At 55.8% G+C, this 24302-nt stretch overlaps 3 protein-coding genes across 5 annotated transcripts; 2 read left to right on the top strand and 1 right to left on the bottom strand.

Annotated features, from left to right (window-relative positions):
• Window positions 1-1010: 1010 nt before the first annotated feature.
• Window positions 1011-7079, top strand: GRIN3B (glutamate ionotropic receptor NMDA type subunit 3B; the record flags this gene model as incomplete). Its single annotated transcript, XM_080935243.1, has 9 exons — window positions 1011-1430; window positions 3087-3679; window positions 3909-4941; window positions 5656-5801; window positions 5883-5998; window positions 6082-6233; window positions 6364-6528; window positions 6606-6673; window positions 6748-7079. 9 exons carry the CDS (start codon window positions 1011-1013, stop codon window positions 7055-7057), a joined length of 3003 nt encoding a protein of 1000 aa, XP_080791369.1. The 3' UTR covers window positions 7058-7079.
• On the bottom strand, window positions 7073-12973 carry TMEM259 (transmembrane protein 259). Of its 3 annotated transcripts, none has more exons than XM_080935245.1 (11): window positions 12662-12972; window positions 9425-9682; window positions 9222-9321; window positions 9037-9147; window positions 8809-8931; window positions 8633-8733; window positions 8479-8536; window positions 8323-8406; window positions 8119-8251; window positions 7891-7990; window positions 7073-7806 (listed from the first exon to the last, which is right to left on the bottom strand). In XM_080935245.1, the coding sequence occupies exons 1-11, from the start codon at window positions 12881-12883 to the stop codon at window positions 7372-7374; spliced, it is 1725 nt and encodes a 574-aa protein (XP_080791371.1). In that variant the 5' UTR covers window positions 12884-12972; the 3' UTR covers window positions 7073-7371. The 3 variants fall into 3 exon arrangements, with proteins under 3 accessions (XP_080791371.1, XP_080791372.1, XP_080791370.1); XM_080935246.1 differs by having other exon boundaries at window positions 8323-8355; XM_080935244.1 differs by having other exon boundaries at window positions 8323-8536; window positions 12662-12973.
• A 4633-nt stretch (window positions 12974-17606) lies between these two features.
• On the top strand, window positions 17607-24184 carry CNN2 (calponin 2). Its single transcript, XM_080935251.1, has 6 exons — window positions 17607-17734; window positions 20083-20204; window positions 20884-20950; window positions 21057-21194; window positions 21672-21935; window positions 22536-24184. The coding sequence occupies exons 1-6, from the start codon at window positions 17672-17674 to the stop codon at window positions 22800-22802; spliced, it is 921 nt and encodes a 306-aa protein (XP_080791377.1). The 5' UTR covers window positions 17607-17671; the 3' UTR covers window positions 22803-24184.
• Window positions 24185-24302: the final 118 nt, after the last annotated feature.

The following is a 24302-nucleotide window of genomic DNA, read 5'->3' as shown; positions in this document are numbered from 1 at the left end:
CCTGGGTATTGAGGGTGAAGATGAGTTCTGAAAAGCAGATTTTTTCATGGTTCAGACTGCTTTTGTAAAGAACTTGGTTTTGGTTCCTAACACCCAGATTGAGTGGCTCATAGCCAGCAGGGGACCCAGTGATCCCTGGGAGAACTGTTCTCACAGGCATGGGCGTAAGCACAAATTAATCCCAGCACTCCAAATGAAGAGGCAGGTTTAAGGTCATCCTGGTCTAAATATGGAATTTGGACCAGTCGGGGCTATGTAATAAAATTCTTTCAAAAGAATGCTGCTGGTGGTAGTGGTAAATATTTCAAAAGAGAACAAAACCAAACTTGATGGTTCAGTGGGTAAAGATGTTTGCTGCCAAGTCTGATGACCCCATTTTGATCCCCAGTACCCACATTTGAGAAGAGATCTCCAAAAACTGACCTCACTTAGGTTGTGGAATGTACTTCCCCACCAACAAAAAAACATAAATGCATGTGCTTGCTCGCTTGCTTTCTTCCTTTCTAAGTGTGTGATTCAGGGGCTGGAGCGATGGCTCAGTGATTAGGAGCACCCTTTCCAGAGATCCTGAGTTCAATTCCCAGCAACCACATGGTGGCTCACAGCCATCTGTAATGGGATCTGATGCCCTCTTCTGTTGTGTCTGAAGACAGCTACAGTGCACTCATAAATAAAATAAATCTTAAAAAAGAGGCTGGTCTTTTAAGTTTGTGATTCAATATTGTCGCCAGGACTGGAGGACAGGAGCTCTATTTTACAGACGTCTATCAGATGTGCCTGTCTCAGTAACCCCACCACACACGGGCTGCAGAGTGTTGTGCTGGCTAGAGACTGTTCTGGGCAGTGGAAGGCATCACCCAACTCTGCCCTGCGTGCCACAGCAAAACCAGGCAGTGGCCCAGCTCTTCCTTCAGTGGACGCAGGCGCCCGGGACTCGCAGGAGGGACAGGAGCAGGGCTGGCTGGGGTGTCTCCTTCCCCACGCACAGCACAGTGGTAACTTCCTTCGGGATGGAGTGTGTGCGGACGCTGTGGCTCAGCCTCGCGCTGGCGCTGGGGTCCCGGGTGGTGCGCAGTCACCCTCAGCCCTGCGGGGTTCCCACGCGCGCTGGTGCCTCCGTGCGCCTGGCTGCGCTCCTGCCCCGGGCGCCCGCCGCCCGCGCCCGCGTCCTTGCCGCCTTGGCCACCCCTGCGCCGCGGCTGCCGCACAACCTGAGTCTGGAACTGGTGGCCGTCGCGTCCCCGACCCGAGACCCCGCGTCACTGGCCCGAGGTCTGTGCCAGGTTCTGTCACCGCCCGGCGTGGTGGCCTCCATAGCTTTTCCCGAGGCGCGGCCCGAGCTGCGGCTACTGCAGTTCCTGGCAGCCGCCACAGAGACCCCGGTGCTGAGCGTCCTGCGGAGGGAGGTGCGCGCGCCCCTCGGAGCCCCGGTACGCGGGGAGCGCGGGAAACCCGTGGGCACGGGGACGGGAAGCTAAGGAACCCCACACTTTTCCAATCAGGAGATGGCGAGGACCCCTGTCCCAACCCTTTCCTCCCAAGATGCCTTCACCACGCCTTGGCTAGAACAGTGTGCCACTCTCTTCTTCCTGGGTTTGTAGAGTGTGGAAAATCCTTCCTTCCAGAAACCCTACCTTTTTCCTCCTTAGAAGACAGACAGCTTTTTACCCACAGCTTTGTAGCAGCCTCGAGTCCTGGGTCATCCCCTCCGCCGCGTTTCTCATACTTGTCTGTCTCATTTGTCTCTGTCTCTTTCTGTGTCTCTGTCTGTCTGTCTGTCTGTCTGTCTGTCTGTCTCTCTCTCTCTCTCTCTCTGTCTCTGTCGCTCTCTGTCTCTCTCGTGCTTTAAGACAATCTCTCACTGTGTAGACCAGGCTAGCCTGAACTCAGAGATCTGCCTGCTTCTTACGTTCCTAGCGTTGGGATTAAAGGTGTGAGACATTACACACGACTGGATGACCGGATTGTTTCTTGATTCAGGATGTCATGTAGCTGACTAACTCACTCTGGACCAAGGCAGGCCAGCAAAATGCCCCACCCAGGGACAGCGCCCGGAGCCAAAGTCCCTGGGACACAGGAGACCTCAGGTCTTCTTCGCCCCTAGCCCCAGAGGAACATTAATGACCCATGTCTTGATATTCCTAAGGCCTCCTGGGTCTGGTGGGAGACTCCAGACCCAAGCTGAAAATGACCCCTGCTTCCTGACCTGGGAACTGCACCTAAGTGTGCTGCCAGGTTTTAAGCCAGTCTTGTTTCTTCTGGGATTGGCCTGGCTTCCCTACACAGAGTTGTGGCATCATCAACAGCACCATGTCCCTGCCAGGTAGCACCCTGTGGGTTTTAGGTGTCTTTGGCTCTCTTTTATTCCAAAAATGCAACACAACCCCAGCCCCCAAACTTTCTGAATGGGCTGAATACTAAGGGACTCCTGGGGAGGTGGGCAGGATTAGGCCAGGACTGGGGAGGTGGGCGGGACTAAGGCAGGACTGGGGGAGGTGGGCGGGGCTAGGCCAGGACTGGGGAGGTGGGCGGGGCTAGGCCAGGACTGGGGAAGGTGGGCGGGGCTAGGCCAGGACTGGAGATAGCTCTGGAGAGGTGCAAGGCTCTCCCTAGGAAATGGTGGCAAGGTCTCCATGGAGAAGAGCCAACAGAGCTAGGTTTTGAAGGATGCATAGGAGTTGGTTGGCATAGAAAAGGCTGCTACATTCAAATAAAGTAAAATAAGGGAGAGCTGGGTTCAAGGCTATTTTGGTAAAGTGCATGTCTAGCCTGGGTAAAGTCTAAATCCCAATCCCAGCGTGGCATAAACTGGAAGTCGTTGTTCATGCTTGTCATTGAGGTATTCTGGAGGTAGAGGCAAGAGGACCAGAGCTCAAGGTTACATAGTTACTTACTTACATAGTAAGTTCAAGACCAACCTGAGCATCATAATACTTAAAAAAAAAAAAAAAAAAAAAAAAGGGTACTGGGAGCCACTGAACACCAGTGAGCTGAAGGAGGGGCAAGAATATAGATTCCTTAACAGGGTGGGTGGGTGGTGCTGGGTACAACGATGGACAGCACCAACAGGAACCACCTTTCCCCAGACCCCGTTCCACCTGCAGTTGGACTGGGCTAGTCCCCTGGAGACCATACTGGATGTGCTGGTGTCCCTGGTACGGACACATGCCTGGGAGGACATTGCTCTGGTACTCTGCCGTGTCCGAGACCCTGGTGGCCTGGTGACACTTTGGACCAACAGTGCTAGCCAGGCTCCAAAGTTTGTGCTGGACCTGAGCCGGCTGGACAGCAGGAATAGCAGCCTTCGGGCTGGACTGGCCCTGCTGGGGGCGCTGGAAGGAGGGGGAACCCCAGTGCATGCAGCAGTCCTCCTAGGCTGCAGCGCTGCCCATGCACTCGAGGTCCTAGAGGCTGCTCCACCTGGTCCCCAATGGTTGCTGGGCACACCATTGCCTGCCGACGCACTGCCCACAACTGGCCTGCCACCTGGGGTGCTGGCTCTGGGGGAAACTCAGCAACCTTCCCTGGAAGCTGTCGTCCACGACATGGTAGAGCTTGTGGCTCGGGCGCTCAGTAGCATGGCCCTTGTGCACCCGGAGCAGACCATGCTTCCAGCTGTGGTGAACTGTGAGGACCTGAAGACAGGCAGATCTCAGTCAGCAGGGCACACTTTGACTCGGTGAGTGGGGGTCAGCCTAGGGGAAGGCGTTCAGACCTACAGCCTGCCATTGTCCTCTGTGGGTCAGGTCATGAGATTGGGGTGGGTGCCGCATTAGGAACAGAACAGAGAGGGTTGGATGGCTGTCCCTCCAGCCCCAAGACTAGGTCTCCCATGGGTTTCAGGCAGGTCTTATTGATGGAAGGGAAGTTCTCTCTTCTTCTATATTTTTATCCTCTATATTCCACAGGTTTCTGGGCAACACCTCATTTCAGGGACGCACAGGGGCTGTGTGGGTGACAGGCTCCTCTCAGGTGCACGTGTCTCGACATTTCAAAGTCTGGAGCCTGCGCCGGGACCCGCTGGGTGCTCCAGCCTGGACAACAGTGGGCAGCTGGCAGGATGGACAGCTGGACTTCCAGCCAGGGGCAGCTGCTATCCGAGTCCCACCTCCGCCTGGCACCCAGGCCCGGCCAAAGCTGCGAGTGGTCACTCTGGTGGAACATCCGTTTGTGTTCACCAGGGAAGCTGATGAAGATGGGCAGTGCCCAGCCGGGCAGCTGTGTCTAGACCCAGGCACCAATGACTCAGCCAGGCTGGACACGCTCTTCACTGCACTCGCGAATGGCTCAGTACCTCGCACACTGAGAAGATGCTGTTATGGCTACTGCATTGACCTGCTGGAGCGACTGGCCGAGGACCTGGCCTTTGACTTTGAGCTCTATATTGTGGGGGATGGCAAGTATGGGGCCCTACGCGATGGACGCTGGACAGGCCTGGTAGGTGACCTGTTGGCTGGTCGAGCACACATGGCTGTGACGAGCTTCAGTATCAACTCAGCTCGTTCCCAGGTGGTGGATTTCACCAGCCCTTTCTTCTCCACCAGCCTGGGTATCATGGTGCGCACTCGAGATACAGCCTCACCCATTGGGGCTTTCATGTGGCCCCTGCACTGGTCCATGTGGGTAGGTGTGTTTGCCGCCCTGCACCTCACAGCACTCTTCCTTACCCTGTACGAATGGCGAAGTCCCTATGGGCTCACACCACGTGGCCGCAACCGTGGTACCGTCTTCTCCTACTCCTCCGCACTCAACCTCTGCTACGCCATTCTCTTTGGACGCACTGTTTCCAGTAAGACACCCAAATGTCCTACTGGACGCTTCCTCATGAACCTCTGGGCAATCTTCTGCCTGCTGGTGCTCTCCAGTTACACGGCCAACCTGGCTGCCGTCATGGTCGGGGACAAGACCTTTGAGGAGCTGTCTGGAATCCATGATCCCAAGGTGAGGGCTGGAAAACCTAAGGGGCTTAGGGCTGTGGTCAGGATGGGGGTGGACATGGGGCTCAGCAGGGACAGGACCATCTCTTGTCCATTCTCTTCTCATCGAGAGACTCATTAACTTAAGTACAGTGCTGGCATGGACAAGAGCCTGATGCATGCTGGGTAGGGACCATAGCCCCGCCTCTACCCCTATTTTATTTTTGCCACGCCCCTAGCTCCAATCATGACCACACCTCCATTCTTAAGCATCAGATGTTTGGTTTTGTGAGCTCAGTTTGTAGAGCAGGCTGGCCTCAAACTCAGAGAGACCTGCCTGTCTCTGCCTTCTGAGCGCTGGGATTAAAGCCATGTGTCTCCATGACTGACCTTAGCAATGGGTCCTTTAAATTCACCTTTTATTTTTTCAGAGTTCATGCTATTTCTCACAGCAACTTCTCTCTTTGGGATCTAGCTCCTCATGTCCTGCTGACCTGACCCTCACCCAGTCTTATGTCCCTTGCAACTGAGTGCTGACTAATAAGTGGTTGAAGGTTGTGGCCAGGGGAAGATTGTGTGTGTGGGTGAGAGCAGAAAAAATTGGTGTCTCTGGGGTTCCTAAGTAGAGTATTTGCGGGTTACTGAGTGTGAGCTCAGTGAGAGGTCACTGCATGTGGTCACGCACGCACACAGGCCCTGGTGGGACTCGGGCTGCAGGCTGAGCATGCCTCCCCTGCAGCTGCACCACCCTTCCCAAGGCTTCCGTTTTGGCACCGTGTGGGAGAGCAGTGCAGAGGCCTACATCAAGGCGAGCTTCCCCGAGATGCACGCACACATGCGTCGCCACAGCGCACCCACCACTCCGCACGGAGTGGCCATGCTCACGTGAGTCTGCGGGTACCGTGCAGCTTCAGAGGGCCACCTGCCATTCAGGTCCTGCTGACCATGCCTGGCCCTGCCCTACAGGAGTGATCCGCCCAAACTCAACGCCTTCATCATGGATAAGTCGCTACTGGATTACGAGGTGTCCATAGATGCAGACTGCAAGCTGCTCACTGTGGGCAAACCCTTTGCTATCGAGGGTGAGTGCGTGAAGGGGATCCAGGGATCCCCGCTGTAGCTGTAGGTGCCCACAGTTTCAGTAGAGTCGCCTCAATCTCTGCAGGCTACGGCATAGGGCTGCCCCAAAACTCGCCGCTCACTTCCAACCTGTCGGAGTTCATCAGTAGGTACAAGTCCTCAGGCTTCATTGATCTGCTCCATGACAAGTGGTACAAGATGGTGCCCTGCGGGAAGCGGGTGTTCGCGGTGACGGAGGTGGGCAGGCGCACAGGGCGGGAGCCCGGCTGCATGCTCTCCTGAGCCCTTCCCTCATGAGATCTCCCTAGCTGCCCTGCCCCAGGGGTTCACATCCCCATGCTGTGTGGGGATTTCTTCCCGTTCACAGACGCTGCAAATGGGGGTCTACCACTTCTCAGGATTGTTTGTCCTGCTGTGCCTCGGGCTGGGCAGCGCGCTTCTCACCTCTCTGGGCGAGCACGTCTTCTTCCGCCTGGTGCTGCCGCGCATCCGCAGGGGCAATAAACTGCAGTACTGGCTTCACACGAGCCAGGTGAGGAGGCAAGACAAAGTAGGGCGGGACAGATGGGCGCCCCAGGAACCTACCGAAACACCCTTCTGTGCCCCTAGAAGATCCACCGAGCCCTCAACCCGGGACCACCTGAGGGGCAACAGGAGAAGGCGGAGCAGGAGCGCAGGTGAGCGAGGGAGGGATGGTCACAGGCTTAGCGGGCAGACAGGTTGCACTGTCTCCAACTTTTCTCTGTCCTAGTGGCCCCAAGGACGAGCTGCCCGCAGCGGACGGTGCTGGGCGCTGGAGGCGGGTGCGTCGGGCCGTGGAACAGGAAAGGCGCGTGCGTTTCCTGCTGGAACCTGGGGAAGCTGGCGGGAACCGCCCGTGGCTCTGTTCCAACGGGCCTGGGCTGCAAGCCGAGCTGCGGGAGCTGGAGCTGCGCATTGAGGCCGCACGGGAGCGGCTGCGCAGTGCACTGCTAAGGCGTGGGGAACTGCGGGCCCTGCTTGGGGATGGCACCCGGCTCAGGCCACTGCGCCTGTTGCACGGGGCGCCCGCTGAGAGCTGAGGAACCACAAGGCCACACTGTCCACGACAGTTTATTCTATATACAAACACGACTCTGTACACTGCAATTAAATAGCGTGGAACGTGCGCCCCGCGTCCTGAGCCGCCACCTGCTAGTCCGGGCCCGGGCGCTCGGCCCCGCGCGGGCACCGTGTGGAAGGCACTGGGGAGCACCAGGCGGCCGGTGGCCTCGTGCCCATCGCAGCCCTGTCACGGCCGCTTCCAGAACCTTTGCCGCCAGCCCCTCTCCCTGCAGACCACAGCTCTCTTGGGCTCGGGCCGCGGCTCCGCCGGGAGCCGGGCACGACACCGCCCTCAGGACCCGGCAGGGGCGGGTGCATCCTCCAGAGGGACCCCAGGGTCAGGTCGTGCGCTGTCCGGGGCACTGGGGGCTGCTGGCCGCCGCTCCAGCAGTGAAGCGCTCAGCCCCGATAGGAAAGACGCGTCTGAGATGATGGCGGCAGTCTCGGCCACCCAACCTAGGTCACTGCCTGATACTGAGGCCCCAGCGCCCAGTGAGCCAGGCCCAGATGCCCCACTAGTGTGCGCGGGGCTGGAGCTGGAGCCCAGAGCGAGGGGAGGGCTGGGATCTGGCGTGGCAGGGGAGCCAGAGTTGTTGTTGAGGTCGTCAGGCAGCGCCGTGGGGGTCCCAGGGCCCAGCGGTGGCGTCTGCAGCAGCATCTCCTGGATTCGGATCTGCTGCAGGATGGCGGGCAACTCGTAGTGGTGGAAGAAGTAGATCATGGAATGCTGTGGAGGTCAGGGGACAGGTGAGGCCCTGACCACTGGGGAACAACGGGTCAGGGCGGCCCTTTAAAGGGGCGTGGGCCTCACCTGGATGAAGAGCCAGGAGGTGACCAGGGCCAAGCTGCTGTACTGCCCGTTAAAGCGGTAGTGGTAGGCATAGAAGGCGAAGTGGTAGAGGTAGAAGAACCTGCGGGGCGGGAGAAGCTACCCTGCCAGACAGGCTCCCCCTGTCCCACCCGGGGTCCCAGCCTGCTCCTAATCGGACCCCACCTTCACCTAACCCCTACTCCCCACCCCACCCCACCCCATCCCCACCTCAGCCAGTGCCGCTTGCTGGTGTTGGTGTGGCAGCAGATGGCATCATACTGGTCGGCCAGCCACACGATGAGGATGATGTAGAAGGCTGTAGTGGTGTCGTTGAAGAACTCAGACATGATGGCCTCCATCCCTGCGGGGACACGCGGCGAGGTTGGCGTGGGTGGGGCGGGGCAGGGGCAGGGGCGCAGCGGGGGTCCTCACCGACGAGAGCCAGGATGACGGTCAGCAAGGGCGCTGCGGGGAAGGCGATGGCCATGTTCATCTCCAGCATCTGCAGCAGGTCCACTGCGGGCACAGGGCGGCCGCCCATGAGGGCCTGGGGAGAGCCTACCCCACCCCCAGCCGGCTGGGACTCACCGATGAAGACGAAGATCTGGTGGTGCGAGTACCGCAACAGCATGGACACGCTGAGGGTCTGTGGGAGGCAGAGCAGGGTCAGAGGGTGGGAGGCCCAGGAGACCCCCAGCCCACAAGGCCCCGCCTAGAGTGCCAGCCACTTCCATCCACTCACAAAGATGACCATGATGACAAAGGCCGCCAGGTAGGATGTCCGTGCCATCCACATACTGACAAAGCGGTAGTGCTCCCCAGAGACCACATTCCTCAAGAAGCCTGGGGGAGGGAACTATGAGCAGGTGGGAAGCTGCCCACCCTCCCGAGGTCAACTCTTCTCCCCTCCCCGCCCACCTTTGTTCTCCTCGTTCTCTGCCAGGCCCTTCACACTGGACATGAGGATGTCATCGTAGCCCAGGAACTCATCCAGCAACAGACGGCTAAAGCGATCCCCAAAGCACTGGTCCCGCGTGGGGTCTGCAAGTGGATGGGGTCAATATTGGTCAAGGAGCCAGGAAGCCCTCTGCAGCAGAACCATCCGTGGCCTAGCCCCAGCTTGCCAGGGTGCCCAGGCTGCCTCACCTAGGGTGACCACCATGACAGGAATGCTCAGACGCTGGCGTGTGGCTTGTGACAGCCGCAGGAAGCCATATTCCAGTGAGTACTCCACAATGTACTCATCCTGTGGCCACACTGCAGAGACACGGAGTGGTCAGCTGGTCCCACCTCAGCATGGCCTCAGAACCCTCCCTGCCTGGGCTGCACACCTTTTGCTGGCGTCTCGGGGAAAGGAAAATCCTGGCTGTCGTTCAGGACATCAGCACCACCTGGTGGCTTGAACACCTTGGGCTCAATGTCCAGCTCAAACTGCAGGCACAGGGGACCAAGGTGTCAGTGGATCCTGCAGGAGGCAGTCCTGATGTCCCACTGGGTGAGTGACGTCAAGACTGCATGCCCAGACCCCGCTCACCTTGATGGAGCTGTTGGTGAACATCTCCACAGAAAGCTCCTCTTCCTCCAGCTCCAGGCCCCCAGGCTCCAGCTCCAGGCCACTGAGGCCCCCATCACAGAATTGCAGGATCACTGGTGCCCGGCTGGAATTGTGGCGCACCTCCACCCGCAGGACACCCTCCCGTGGCCATCGATCGCGCACATGCTCCAAGCAGTTGATGGGGGACCGGGAGAAGACGATATGTATGTAGGCGAGGACGAAAAGCACAAACAGGGCCTGGCATGGGGAGGATGAGCATTCAGCAGGGCTGAGGGACACACCCTCCCCAGCCAGGACACACAATGGTTGCCTGTGCCTCCTTGGGAGCTAGCTGGCCTAGGGTCTCTTCCGAAAGGGCTCCCTTTACCACCATCCTCCAGCAGGTCCCTGACCTTCAGGCCCAGCAGGTGCTTCAACTCAATGCTGTCTTTGGGGACCCCCTGATCTCATTGGCTAAGAATAGCCACTGTCTCCTACAAGGCATCCTCTGCCCTGATCCTGGGGCTGGCAAGAGCCACGAGGACACGGCTGACTGGCCCTGGGGGCAGAGGGAGCGGGGAGACACCTCAGCAGGACCAGGCTACCCTGCCTAGGAAATGTGGCTTCATCTGGAAAAGGTGCGCCCAGGAGACCCTGGTCCGTGTTGGGTCACAACTGGGGTAGCTCCTGGCATGGAACGGGTGGAAGGCAAGAGCCCTGCTCAGTATCCCAGAGCTTCAGGATGCCCGGCTGAGGCTTGACCCAGCCACAGATGTTCAAGTACATGGAGACGGCTCACTTGATAGAGGAGCTTGCCGGAAGCCTGAGAACCTGAGGCAAACCCCAGCCATACAGATAAGGCGAAGGAGCAATCTGACACTCGCAAATTGTTCTGACTTCTACACACACACTGTCGGATGCATGCTCTCACATACATGCGTATTCACACAGAACAAAAGAAATACTTTGTTTTTGTTTTTCAAGACAGGGTCTGAGTACACAAGGCTGGCCTAGAACTTGTTCTGTAGACCAGGCTGGCTTTGAAATCAGAGATCCACCTGCCTCTGACTCCCAAGTGCTGGGATTAAAAGTGTGTACCCATTATTAATATTACCTATTAACCTCAAATATCTCTATGCTGGAGCAGAGTTACTCAAGGGGTCCCAGTCTCTAGGGACATCCTTCTCCTTCCCTACTCAGCATGTGGTTGACTGTGTGTGTGTGGAGGGGTTCCCTAATTCACTGGTACCGTGAGTCACATCCCCTTCTGGGGTTACCTAAGACTACTGGAAAGCCAGATGTTTAAAATTCATAATAGCAAAATTAGTTATGAAGTATCAATAGAAAACTTATGGTTGTGGGGGGGTGACCATGACATGAAGAACTGTACTGACTGAGAACCACCGCCCTAACCCATGTTGAGTGGAGGCAGGGATGGTGCTCAGCACCTGCAGACCCCAGGTTGTCCCACATGCACCATGGGCTTGGGGCTAAAAGAGACCCTGCACTCCAGGCACCTGTCTAGGGTAACCCTCCTCTGTGGCCTCAAATGACACACCTTAGCTTCCTACCGTATCTCTGCTGGCAAGCACAGATCCCTGGCTGTCCATAGACGCATAACCAGGATGCCTGGTCTAGTAAGGTGCTGGCTGTCCAACATGGACAGAGTGATGGGAGTCGTCAGGGTCCCTACAGCCCTGCATGCCCAGTGTGAAATCAAATCCCTACACTCCTCAGAGAGGAGACTGGACTCTCAGTCCACAATCCCAAGGGCCTCAGCCACAGCAAGCACAGTAGGGCTCTCCTCGCCAGCTGTGAGGCAGCAGTGCAGGGGAGATACATAACCTACGGCCAGAAGCAGGCGGAAGACCATGCCCCATACATTGGTGTGCCTGCTGGTAAGGCCTCTCCTCAGCAATCTGGTGACAGGGCTGGATCCACAAACCATCCAGCCCTCCCAGCAGTGCCTGGAGGGGCTGCAGAGTAGATGTGAAAGGCCCTGGGCCTAAGACCAAGGCTACAGTCTTGAGCTAGCCACACCTGAAGCTGGCACCCATACCTGTCAACTGTGAGGCTCCCCCTGGGCAAGAAATGGATTCTGTATCAGGTGAAGTAGAGGCTAACCAGCCCAGGTGGAGACCCCAGCAGCCACGCCTGCTGGTCCAATCCAAGAGCCAGGAATTGCGTCCCAGGCCCTGTCCACCTACTGTGCATCTAGATGTAAAGGGAGGTGGCCACTGGATGAATGGACATAGCCTGGGTCCAGGCCAGTCCTCAAGTCTTTGCTGGTCACTGAGCTAGTGCCTGGCCTCCCACGCAGGCCCTTAGGCATTCCTCCGGCATCTGTCCCTTGATGATACACAGGCACTGAACTTGGTCACAGTGGCCTGGTGGGGACCGCCTGCCATCACCTCCTGCAGACACCTCACTGCTATGATCTAGGGGCACCACTTAGTGCAGGACTCGAGCCGGTGCCATGCACCTCATTGTCCTTTGACACTTGTCCACATCCTAAGGTCTAGGGCCCCATGCTGTGCCCTTCTATCCCACACTGTGTCTGCCTAGTTTCAGTCCTTGAGACTGTGAAGCCAGCAGAGGGGACACCAAGTCCAACAGCTCTCCCCGGGCCTCGGGTGGAGCTGACACCCAGGCTGGGGTGGGAACGTATGCAGGCAGAGCATGCCTTGGCTGTCAGGCAGGATGGGCAGGAAACACAGCAAAAGGGCTCCCTGAAACCTCAGCAGCCCCCAAAACAGCTGCTGTATGGCATGTCTGTCCCAGCTAATAGAGTGTGGGGTATACTGTCACCCAACAGATCCTCTGACTAGACATCAGCACCCCAAGCTGTGGAAGGCACTGGTTCATCTGCAGACCACTGGAGCCTGAAGGGGTTCCCACATCTGTCTTGAGCTCATGCTGGAACTACTTCAGTGGAGGTGCAAGACAGAATGGGAGTGACAGCTGGGAGGAGGGAACTTCGAGTTCAAGAATACTACCTCAAGAGGACACTGGGCTCTGGTCTAGGATGAGAAATTTTGGGGCCTAGGCTCCCAAGTGGCAGAGTCAGAGGCCAAAGGGCAGGAGGCGGGGCCTGAGAGCTGAGGAAGTGGGGACCAGAGGTGGCATCTGTGAGAATATTGGCATCAGGGTATCCGGGCGTCAGGGGCCAAGTGGTAAAGCTGCAGGGGTAGGCAGGTGGATGACAGCTGGGGTCAGAGGTCAGGGGTCAGAGGTCACCTTGAGCAGAACGAAGAACTCAAAGAGGCGGCGGAAAGCAGGTGGGAAGAGGCGTGAGTAGGTGACGGCCATCTTGAAGAAGAGCGCGTGGAAGAGTCGGTCGCGCACGTTGATGAGTGGGTTGGGGTTGAGATTGGGGCCGCGCGGGCCGCGCACGGGCGCCGTGCCGCCACCCCCGCCGCCGTTGGGCCCCGGCCCTGGGGCTGCCGCGTGCTCCGACATCACAGCCCCGCGTCACCCCGGCGGCCGCCGGCTGCCCCCCGCCGCGTCCCGGCCGCCGGATCCCCCCCGCCGCCCCCGGCCGCCGCCGCCTGCGCCTTTGCTCGCGTCCGTCCGGCCCGCGACGCCGGCGAGAGCGCCGGGCCAGAACGCCACCCGTGCGCGGGGCACGCTGGGATCGCCAAGGCCGCCCGAGGAGGCCGGGCTTCAGGGCCGGAAGGCTGGTGCCATAAGAAGTAGGCGGAGCCTGGCTACTTCGAACAAACTTCGTAGCTGTATCCTCTCAGTGCAGAAGGTCAGAGTAGCAAGGACTTCAATTTATTTTCCTGCTGCTCCTTCAAACTTGGCCGGCCTTATTTGCATTGGGCTTGCAATTTGCCGAGGCTACACGGAGCGAGTTAGAGACGAGCCAGGTTCATTTGCATAAACCACTCCCACATATTGTGGCATGGCTTGGGGCGGAGTCGTGTGTCACAACTCATTTGCATTGAGCTTTACCTTTAAAAAATTATTTTACATATGTGAATACACTGTAGCTGTCGTCAGACACACCAGAAGAGGGCATCAGATCTTATTCCAGATGGTTGTGAGCCACCATGTGGTTGCTGGAAATTGAACTCAAGATCTATGGAAGAGCAGTCAGTGCTCTTAGCCATCTCTCCAGCCCAGAGCTCCACTTTAAGCATGGAGAGGCAGCGTCGTGTGTAATCCGTTTCGTTTGCGTAGGGATCCAGGTTAGCAGCGGCAGAGCTGTGGGGCGTGGTCTCAGAAACAAGCTAAAGCCTTTGCACGGACTAGAGGGCGGGGCGACGTTGCCAGTCTTATTTGCATCTAGTTTCCTATTAGCGGAGGATCAGAAGGGGCGGAGACGCATGGAGTAAGACCTATTTACATAGGGCTTCACCACCGCCAGAGGCTCACGTAGGGGCGGGGCTCGATGAGGAGGCATTAGCATACTCCACTGAAGAATCATTACCCACCCTGCACTGGGAGGCAGGGCACTGCTCATTAGCATAACGTTTCCATTAGCGGCCGCAGCGCTGAGAGTTGAAGTTCCTTGGGGATAACTTACTTGCATATAGTCTCACCATCGCACCAACAGCACGGATTCCCCATTGACCGGGCTGGGCAGCCATTGAGGGGCGGAGCTTTGTAGTGCATGTTAATTTGCATATGGATTCCCAGAAAGCTTTGCTGGTGCAAGCTTCTCACAGACGGCTATATTAATTATTAATATATAGATTTTACGCGCGTATATAATCATTTTTAGCGTTGTGACAAAGGGTGGCGTTTTTATGTGTAAAGGGATCATTTAAATAAGCAGGAAAAAAACCCACAACTACCCTATGTAAAAAGTAATTAGATTCTTCGCCTTTAAATATCTGAGCTAAGGAAGCATTGTCTGTGCTCGCTTCGGCAGCACATATACTAAAATTGGAACGATACAGAGAAGATTAGCATGGCCCCTGCGCAAGGATGACACGCAAATTCGTGAAGCGTTCCATATTTTGTCTCATCTCAAAATCATGCAATCAACCTTTCAAAGTCTCTACCTACTTTAACTGCCACATTCCATCACAATCTTATTAGACAGGGCTTCTATTTAGCGGCTACTGCGCACGCAAAGGAAGCTGTCTGTTTTAGGATGCAGCAGAGATGGCTCAGCGGTCCAGAGTTCAAATCCCAGCAGCAACATTGGTAGCTTACAACCATATGTAATGAGATATGATGCCCTTTTATATATATGTGTGTGTGTGTGTGTGTGTGTGTGTGTGTGTGTGTGAGTATGTGTATATGATGTATATGTATATGTATATATATAAAATAAATAAATTGCTTTAAAAAAAAGGATGCAGCAGAGAGGCCTCTGTAAGCGCCGAATCCTAACATTATGCCCCTGCTATATACCTCCGTCGTGAGGGAAGCTCTATGCATCTGTGTGATGGAGCGAGATGAGTTCTCTGCATCCGACTGGGCGGCCCGGAGAAGGGCGGGGTGTAATCCCTCCCTCCTAGCTTTCAGGTACTCCAGAGTCACCATCTTCTAGGTTGCCTAGAACACCTTGCATACAGTAGGCGCCTAATAAATGCAGCAGTCTTGGAACTATTATGAAATACACTCGTCCCTGAGCAGAAAACCTAGTTTAATCTTGGCAGGAAAGCAATGGCGTCCCCTCCAGAGCAGGCCACCACTTCCAGTCATATCGTCATATCGCTCCTGAACAGAGCAAGCAAGGCTTGACTGAGGGGTGGGATTTCACTTTATTTACTTTCTGAGTTTGGGGTCTTGTCTTGCACCCCTGGCTGTCCTTGAACGTGTTGTGTAGACCAGGCTGGCCTTACACTTACAGTGATCCTCCTGCCGCGGCCTCCCGAGCGGTAATTGTGGTGATCTCAAAGGTGTGGTCACCACAGCCACAGCAGAAAAGCACTACCACCCAGATCCCAGGCACTGCTCGACTTTGTCCCTGGGGAGGTGTCGCCTTGCAGGGAGAAGCACCCTGGGGCCTGGCCGGCTTCCAGCAGCTAGAGCCAAAATTCTTAAGATTTTTGATATCTATACCAGCCACCCCAAGAGGACTTTGCAAATATTAACTCATCTGTTTTTTAGACAAGGAGCCTGGAGTCCAGAGAGGGCTGACAAATACTTAGTGTCACTCAAAGAAAGGGGAAGGAGGATTTTTTGTTTGTTTTTTAGCACAGAGCTTCTGTGTAGCTCTGGCTGTCCTGGAACTCGCGCAGTAGAGCAGGATGGCATCAAACTCACAGATAACCGCCCGCCTCTGCCTCCAGAGCCGGGACTGAAGACAGTGCCGCCGCCACCCAGCTACACGGAATTTAAAAATTCCATTCATTTGCGATCGCGATCTCAAGACAGAGTTTTAATACATTAAGCTGTTAGACACCCAGGATCTTGGATTTCTGGGATCATCAGTCACAAAGCAGTGGGGACAGGGTTTGAATGTGGCACACAGTCCACACGGCATGGAATAGTTTTTCTTATTTGTTTTTTTTTCTTGTTTGTTTGTTTGTTTTGTTTTTTTCAACCACTTCAAAGCTCAGAAAGCTATTCCGAGTTCAGGGGTGGGACAGGAGGAGGGAGGGAGTGGGTGGCCTTGCTACTGGGTAGGAACGGAAATGTGGCAATACTTCAGAGCACACACAGTGTTTTAGTGTCTCAACCCCAGCTAAGAAACGAGGGAAGCTAGATTGATTTACTCATTTTTACGACCTGAGTGCAGTACCGGCAGCGCCCAGATGGGGGCGGAGGTCCCCTGGAGCTGGAGTGCGTGAGCAGCCGGTGGTGTAACCGCAGAACCGTCTCACAGCGGTTATGATTCATTTCATTTTTAAGTTTGTGGGCGTGAGGGCTATGTATGTGGATGCAGGCGCGCTGCAGTTGGAGAAGAAAGGCGGGGAAGGTGGGCTGGGGAGTTTGTTTGCAGAGGACCTGGGTGTGGCAGCTGCAGCTGCTGTCTTAGGGCTCAGCACAGTGGCCTGGACACCCCATACCCTGCTAAGCCTGGTGTGCGCCCCATACGGCATGGCCACTCTGACAAGTGCTTTCTTTAACTATTCCAAAAAGGTCTTTGGTATCCCGGCAGCTAGGGCTTCCTGCCTGGTCACAGGAACCTGCACTGTCCACAGCTTGCGGCTGTCTGGAGTCCAGTGCTCCACTGCACAAGCTCAAGACTCCGGCAAGGCCCAGAGAAGAAGGACTTGTCCAAAACACAGAAACCCAGAGGGGTGGGAAGAAAGCCACCCTCGGAAGTACCCAACCCTTGTTCATGCTTCTGCCCCATGGCCAAGGCCTCTCTCAAGCCATGAGAGTTCTTTGAGACCCTCAGGAAGGAGTCTGCCCGTGTCCTGTGGGTGGGGCAGGACCCCAGCCCCACAGGAATCAGTGTCAACCACGGAGGGGCTAACTTGATGTAGGGTCTCATGTAGCCCAGGCTGACCAGGAACTGTCTGAGGCCAGGGATGGCCTTGAACTGCTGATGCTGGAGGCTCAGGCTCTTAGCTCCGGATTGGCAGGCGTGCATTCATTCGTTGATCCATCTACAGATGCAGATTGAGCTCAGGCTGTATAGCAGGTCATCTCACGACCTCATCTTCAGCCTTTTCACCCTCTCACGGTCAGCCAGCAACCCTCAGCCCTTCCGGGAGCCCCACCCCATCCCCGACTAATCCCCTTCTCCACTCCCCAACTTCTGCACTAGTTACTCTACAAGAAAGCCCGCTCCTTTTGTGCTGGGAAACTCCTACTCATCCATCAAGGCACCAGCTCCCGAGGCCGCCTCCTCTGAGGAGCCTGCCCTGATTCCTGTCTATACCGCCCCCCTCCCACTCCCCGTCTGGGATGTCCTGAGAGGAAGGTAAGTGCCGGTAGTGGCAGAGACGGTCTCCTACCCAGATTTTAGGATTTCGGGTCCCACCCAACAGTTCCCTATCTCTCCCTATGGTACAGGAGGAGTAAACTGACATCTGGACTAGGTCGGAAGCCCATGCCCCTCGCTGCCTCTGTTTCCCGTAACTCCAAAGGGAACCGTGGGCCCCTCCTGACCGGCCGGGATGCTGGGGAGGCTCCGGCGGGCGGGGGTCCCGGCGGCCGAGGGGGGCTCAGGAAGTCGCGGCCACAGGAATTCGGCGCTTCCACGCCTTATAAGGACATTTGCTCCGCCAGCCAATCGGCGGCGGGGGCGGCGCTCAGCCCTGTCCCGGGCCGTCCGCCCGCAGCCGGTCCCTCTGCCGGTCCCTCTGGTCCGCCTGTCCCGCGCCAGGGTCCCGCGCAATGAGCTCCACGCAGTTCAACAAGGGTCCGTCCTACGGGCTCTCGGCCGAAGTCAAGAACCGGGTGAGTGGGCGCGGGGTCCCCGCCAGCCTCAAATGCACAGACCGATGCAGGAGCCCGGCCAGCCTGGCCTCGCTTTACCCTGCCATCCGGAGGGTCTGGGGATGCTCTGGGGAGCTGGGGAGTCTGGGAGACTAGGGACCCATTTTATCCGCATCCCCGGGTGTCTCCTCCAACCCTGGACCTCTCGGTGCCTCTGCCTGGGCTTCCTGCACTCTGAGCTCCTTGAAGGATGTAAGTTAAAGTCCAAGAGAGAGAAAGCGAGCACGCGAGCGAGCCGGGGGGTCTGAGAGCACCCCCTGAGGAAACTTCTTCATTACCTGTGGAAACTTCTCCTTTTATCTAGCCACTTAAGCTGGGGACCAGGACGGGGGCGGGGCCGGTGGCTTCCTTGACAGGGTGTGGCCCCCTTTCAGGACTCACACACACACACTCTCTCTCTCTCTCTCTCTCTCTCTCTCTCTCTCTCTCTCACACACACACACACACACACACACATGCACACACACCTGGGAAAGGACTCACTGATAGGAACCTCAAACGCAGGAGGACAGTGAAATCACCGGTTTCAAAGGGACATCTAGAGAAGCATACAGCAAGCTGATGAAGGAGCGAATTCCAGACTTAGGGGCTCAGGTCTGACATCCTGAAACCTTCCAGACAGATCGCCAACCACACACACACCTGGCACCTGGGAATGCAAATTTCACAGTCAGCAAAAGCGCAACCTGCCTAGGCATGCTGAAGCTACTAGCCGACCCACCTCCGACGGGCACCTGCCAGGTCCCCACCAGTGACATGAGAGGCGTACCTACCTCATGCCACCTGCACTGCTATTCTCAGCTTGCTGGAGACAAGCTGCTATTTCAGCTCCCACCCTGGGCTCAGAGAGGTTGCTCTAGTTCCCCAGAGACGCACAGCCCTCGAAGGTCTGACAACCCAGCCAGATTCCTGCAGGGTGGGCTGTACACCTCCCTGGAACAGAGAAAATGGAAGGAGGAATCAGGAAAGCCCCAAGGATAGAGCTTCAGGAGCTGGGTGGGGCCGGGGACAGGTCATCACCTCCTCCACAAAGGATGAGGTCTCAGATTCCCTCTGACTTTGGGCCCTGACCAGCCTGCAGGGGTCACAGAAGGGTTGCAGTTTCCACTGGGATGGGAGACCCAGAGACTTCTCTGCCGGACCTGTGTGCCTCAGTTGACCCCCTGGCTGGTCCATATCGGATTTGGCTTTGTTCAGTCCAGTTGACAAGCCCGGCCACTGGGGAACAGCTGGTCTTAATTTAGACCTGGGAGGCCACCGCATTCCTAGTAGTTTGTGGCCGTCGGGCAGGATTTTGCTGAAGGGCGGTGGGGGGAGGGCGGTGGCTTCGATGGGCGGGACTGGGACCCTGTCCTCCTCCGTGGTCCTCAGAGTGGCTAGGGACGTGGCACAGCTGGACCAGGCATGTCTGACACCCCTGGCCGACCTCTGCTCTCCTGGCTGTCTTTGCTTATTCCTGTGGGACAGGGTGGCTCCCAGTACTGAGGCCACCCCTGCACCCAACTAATCCCACTTCAAAGGGTTTTAAAAGACAGGAAGGGGCAGGGAGCTCCTGACTCCAAACTCATACACAAATTGGTCCAGATAAGCAAAGGAAGCTGGCATCTGGAGACATGGTTGAGAACACTGGCTGCTCTTCCGAAGGACCCAGGTTCAATTCCCAGCAACCACACGGCAGCTCACAACTGTCTGTAGCTCCAAGATCTGACACCCTCACACAGACGTACAAGACATACACGCAGACAAACACTAATGCACATAAAAGAAAAATATAGAAAAAGAAAAAGAAAGGCTGCACTCCAGAATCCCGAAAGAGGGAGGTGGGGTCTCTGAGTCTGAGGCCTGGTCTATAGAGTGAGTTCCAGGACAGGGCAGAGAACACTGTCTCAAAGAAAAAGATGGGGAAACTGAGGCTTGGAGAGCTCAGGTTTCTTCACTGTGCTCACAAGGACAGCAGGTAGGAAATGAGTGCCTGTGGGAAGTGGTAGTGAGTATGTAGGGACAGGCCTCCCGGGAAGGTCGGCCAAAAAGAACAAGTCTCTACAGTATCAGTAGAGAACCTTCTAGATGCTGTCCTTAACCTGATACCAAAGCCTTCTGCTCTTATAGAAAGTGCTAAGGAGCTAAGGCAGTAGCTCGGCTGGTGTCCAGTGCTGATGTAACATGCACAGGGTACTGTTTTCATCCCCAGCATACCAAGGTGACATGTGTCATCCTGCTCCGGGAGCGTCTTGACTCAGCTGTCTCTATGAGGACACTCCTGCAGGGTGTGTCTGGGCCCCACCTCAGCCATGTTCTTTCTCCTCCAGCTCCTGTCCAAATATGACCCCCAGAAGGAAGCCGAACTCCGAAGCTGGATAGAGGGACTCACCGGCCTCTCCATTGGCCCTGACTTCCAGAAGGGTCTGAAGGATGGGGTCATCCTATGCACGTGAGTGTTCATCAGCGCCCCTGAGCTCTCCTCAATGCATGGTTGTTGTGTGTTGTATGCTTCTGGTTTTTTATTTGTTTTTGTGCATGTGTGCCCCACCCCCACCCCCAGGTCTATGTGCACATAATTGCATGCTCCACAGAGGCCAGAAGAGGGCGCTCCAATCCCCTGGAGCTAACCAGTCTGACCTGAGTGCTGGGAACTGATCCCAGCACTGGAACAGCAACTGGCACCCTTGACCCGAGCGCTCTGCCTGTTCCCTCCTTGCCGCCGTTTCTTGCTGTTTGCTTGGTTTCTAGTCCCACTTTGTCCCAGTCTGGTGTTTGTTTTTTTTTTTTTGTTGTTTTTTTTTTTTTTTTTTTTTTTTTTTGCTGTCCTGCATCCTACACGTGCCCCAGCTCTTAGAATTTCTAGCCTGGGCTTCTCTTCCCTGCCTCAGTGGATAATGCCTCTGCAGATTTCTCCATCTTGTGTGCTACGCACATATTTGGATATTCCACAATTGTGCGCATGAAAAAAAAAATCATAAGCAAAAGTCTCAGATTTCCTCAAAACTTCATGGTTTAAGATTACATTCCTAGCATCCGGTGGCAACAGCACTTGCTTGGTGGGCAAAGGGAAACTGAGGCTGGGTAGAGGTGCTGAGGTCTCCAGTCCTGGGTCATCCATCTCTTCCCAGGCTCATGAATAAGTTGCAGCCGGGCTCCGTCCCCAAAATCAACCGCTCTATGCAGAACTGGCACCAGGTAAGGGGCTGGTGAGCAGACGGGGGGGGGGGGGGTGGACATGGCCCACCCAGCCTGTGTGTAGTAGGTGATCCCAGCTCCGCACCCTTCCCTTGCCTCCTCTCAGCTAGAAAACCTCTCCAGCTTCATCAAAGCCATGATCAGCTATGGCATGAACCCCGTGGACCTGTTTGAAGCCAATGACCTTTTTGAGAGCGGAAATATGACGCAGGTGCAAGTGTCTCTACTGGCGCTGGCGGGAAAGGTAAGGTCCGGGTGGGCAGCCTAGTGCCACATAGCAAGAAGGCTGGTGTCAAGGAGTAAAGGAACCAGACAAACACAGGTCACTCCAGCCTGGCAAGTGCTGGGGAGGCAGAAGCTGGTGAATCTCTAAGTTCGAGGTCAGACAAGTCTACAGAGCAAGTTCCAGGACAGCCAGGGTTACACAGTGAGACCCTGTGTCAAAAAACAACCAATCAAAAAAAGTCACTCTGCCTGATACCAGAAGTGGGCAGGAGGAAGAATTTGCAGTCTAGAATCTACCACCTTTCAACATCTGGGGAGGCGGGTGAGACCTGTGTTTAAGGCTGGGGGAACAGCAAGGCCACGGCATGTGAAGGAGTGTACAATGTGCTCAGAAATCCCTATAGTGGAGGTTCGAGGGCAGGGCCAGCCCTGGGCTGGGGGCGGGGGGATGTGGTGGTGGTGTATCCACTGATGGCTTCCCTCACCCCCCATCCAGGCCAAGACCAAGGGACTGCAGAGTGGTGTGGATATCGGGGTCAAATATTCGGAGAAACAGGAGAGAAACTTTGATGACGCCACCATGAAGGCCGGGCAGTGTGTCATCGGGCTGCAGATGGGCACCAACAAATGTGCCAGCCAGTCTGGCATGACAGCCTATGGTACCAGAAGACATCTCTATGACCCCAAGAACCACATCCTGCCTCCCATGGACCATTGTACCATCAGCCTCCAGATGGGTACCAATAAGTGTGCCAGCCAGGTGGGTCCCGCCCCAGTACCCAGGCTGTGACCCCCACCTCAGCCCCGGGGGATTCTACCCTCAACTCTGCTTCTTCCTCACTGTGCATGCTTGTAGAAGTGACAACCCTACTCCTTGCCTCAGTTTCCCCTAAATGCCAACCCCCATATGATACTCTAAATGTTTTGTTCAGCTAAATGGGTGTGTCCCTGAGATTTTGGGAACCTCATATTTCGGGGATGTCTGTTTCTGAAGAAGGGATTGGTACTTCAAAGTGGATAAAACGTTGTATTTTGTCTTGTTTTTGTGTGGGGGGCTGGGTTTGAGACAGGGCAGCCTGGAGCTCTCAGGAGCCCTCATCATGGCATAACCTGGGCATGCACACATGCCATCCTCAGAAAGTGGAAGCAAGAGGACCAGGAATTCAGAGCCATCCTCAACTCCATAATGAGCTTGAGGCTAGCCTGTGCTATGTGAGGCCAAGTCTTAAAGAAACAGAAGGTTTTTGTCTAGGCCTGGGAAGCCCCGCAGAATTGCAGGGGGCACACTGAATGGATTAAGTGTCCTCCTTCTGAGCCCCATTTCCCCCCTCCACCCTGATGCCCTCTCTCCTGTCTCCAGGTGGGCATGACGGCTCCAGGGACCCGGAGGCACATCTATGACACCAAGCTGGGCACCGACAAGTGTGACAACTCTTCCATGTCCCTGCAGATGGGCTACACGCAGGGCGCCAACCAGAGCGGCCAGGTCTTCGGACTGGGGCGGCAGATATACGACCCCAAGTATTGCCCACAGGGCTCTGCGGCTGACGGGGCTCCCACCGAGGGTCATGGCCAGGGCGAGGCCCCTGAGTACCTGGCCTACTGCCAGGAGGAAGCCGGCTACTGAGCTCCCGCATTGCATCAGCATCCCTGTGTGGGTTTTGGGGTTTTCATTGTGTTGCTTTGTGTTTTGAAACTGGTCATCTCTTTGTATCTCTCTCTGGCCTGGAACTCGCTGCCATCCTCCTGCCTCAGCTTCTCGAGGGGGGTGACAGGTCTGTGCTCCCTCCTCACCCATCATGCCTAGCTTCCTTCCCAGGACTGACCCAGGCAGGGAACATGGGTGTCCTCAGTAGGAGAGTGAGGCTGTGCGTTCCCCAGTGGGCTGTGGGAGAGGCTGGCCCCAAGGAGCTTCCGTCTTCTTCATCTCTTTCACGTCAGTCTGTGGTTGTGAACCATGGAAATTGCAGGCAGTTTCAATGAAAGAAAACAAGGGGTTTGGTTTTGTGTTTTGTTTGCCCCCAAAAGTATGGGGGTGCACCAGACTTTAAAATACTGTAGGCATTTTGAGGGGCTAAATTTGCTTTCCCAAGGCCCTCAGACTTCACCCTCCTGTGCCCTGTGGGGAAACTGAGGCAAGCCAGTTGTGACCAGGACCCCTGCAGCCCTCCCTCGTTCCTTTGGTTTTTGAAGGTCTCAGTTCTCCCTGTGGCCCTGATCAATGAGCTGGGGCCGCGGCCGCTGAAAGTGCCTGCAGTACCCGACCCACAGGTCCGCTCTGCCAAACAATGTGAAATTCCCTGCGTGGACCAAAACAACGTACAGACCTCCGTTTCTAACAGTAAAGTGTATTCATTAAGGTGGCTGTGATGGAGAGAGCCGTTTAGAAGTAGGGGGCAAGCCCCCCCCAAAGTCATGGGGGAGGAGAAACAGGCACTGTTGAATAAATTGTTTGAGGTCAGGACTAGGGTTGAGGAAGAGGCTGATTCTCCCTTAACAGCTTCCTTTGAGCTCCTATACAACCTCAAAACCCCAACTCTAAGGCCCCCTTTTTAACTCTCACCCTTGCCAGGGCCTTCAGAGCTGTGGATCCACACAGCCCTCCCTCTACACTCATTACAGCTTTGTGAAATAAACCAATTTTTTTTTCCTACAGTAGGGAACATCTGGGAATTTTGCCTACAATCTGGGCAACTATTGATTTTAATCTTGGAATATTGGGCTGCCAGCTGATTCTGAAACCATGTTATTCAGGCGGATGCGTGGGCGAATGCTTCGATGTGGTTGAACCGCCGCTTTGTGGGTGAGCTCACAGAGGCTGTGTGATACAAGTCTTGCTGGTGGCAGGAGATGGGACACGATATAAAAAACCTTGCACAACCCTTCCAACCTAGGGGTCAATCTTTCAGACCTAAATTCGGTCTTTTCCTGAGGCCCCACAAGATGGTAGATAAGAACAGACTCCAGGAAATGGTCCTCTGACCTCCACAGATGTGCCATGCATGCGTGTGTCCTAATAAACAAATTAATTAAGTTTAAAAACAAAGTTCACTGTGTCACAAGCTTTTAATCCCAGCACTCAGGAGGCAGAGGCAGGCAGATCTCTGAGACTAGCCTGGTCTAAACA

Source organism: Micromys minutus, assembly GCF_963924665.1.
Source record: "Micromys minutus genome assembly, chromosome: 22".
Classification (NCBI taxonomy): domain Eukaryota; kingdom Metazoa; phylum Chordata; class Mammalia; order Rodentia; family Muridae; genus Micromys; species Micromys minutus.
This window is presented reverse-complemented; position numbering and strand designations above follow the sequence as displayed.

What these genes read in the sequence shown, in the direction of transcription:
- TMEM259 (XM_080935244.1), bottom strand. Translation starts at nt 12,883, where the DNA reads ATGTCGGAGCACGCGGCAGCCCCAGGGCCGGGGCCCAACGGCGGCGGG. An exon ending in TTGTCATCATGGTCATCTTT is followed by an intron (nt 8,537 to 8,632) that starts GTGAGTGGATGG and finishes TGCCTCCCACAG; the next exon opens with ACCCTCAGCGTGTCCATGCT. An exon ending in AGCAAGCGGCACTGGCTGAG is followed by an intron (nt 7,991 to 8,118) that starts GTGGGGATGGGG and finishes CCCGCCCCGCAG; the next exon opens with GTTCTTCTACCTCTACCACT.
- CNN2 (XM_080935251.1), top strand. Translation starts at nt 17,672, where the DNA reads ATGAGCTCCACGCAGTTCAACAAGGGTCCGTCCTACGGGCTCTCGGCC. An exon ending in GATGGGGTCATCCTATGCAC is followed by an intron (nt 20,205 to 20,883) that starts GTGAGTGTTCAT and finishes ATCTCTTCCCAG; the next exon opens with GCTCATGAATAAGTTGCAGC. An exon ending in TACTGGCGCTGGCGGGAAAG is followed by an intron (nt 21,195 to 21,671) that starts GTAAGGTCCGGG and finishes CCCCCCATCCAG; the next exon opens with GCCAAGACCAAGGGACTGCA.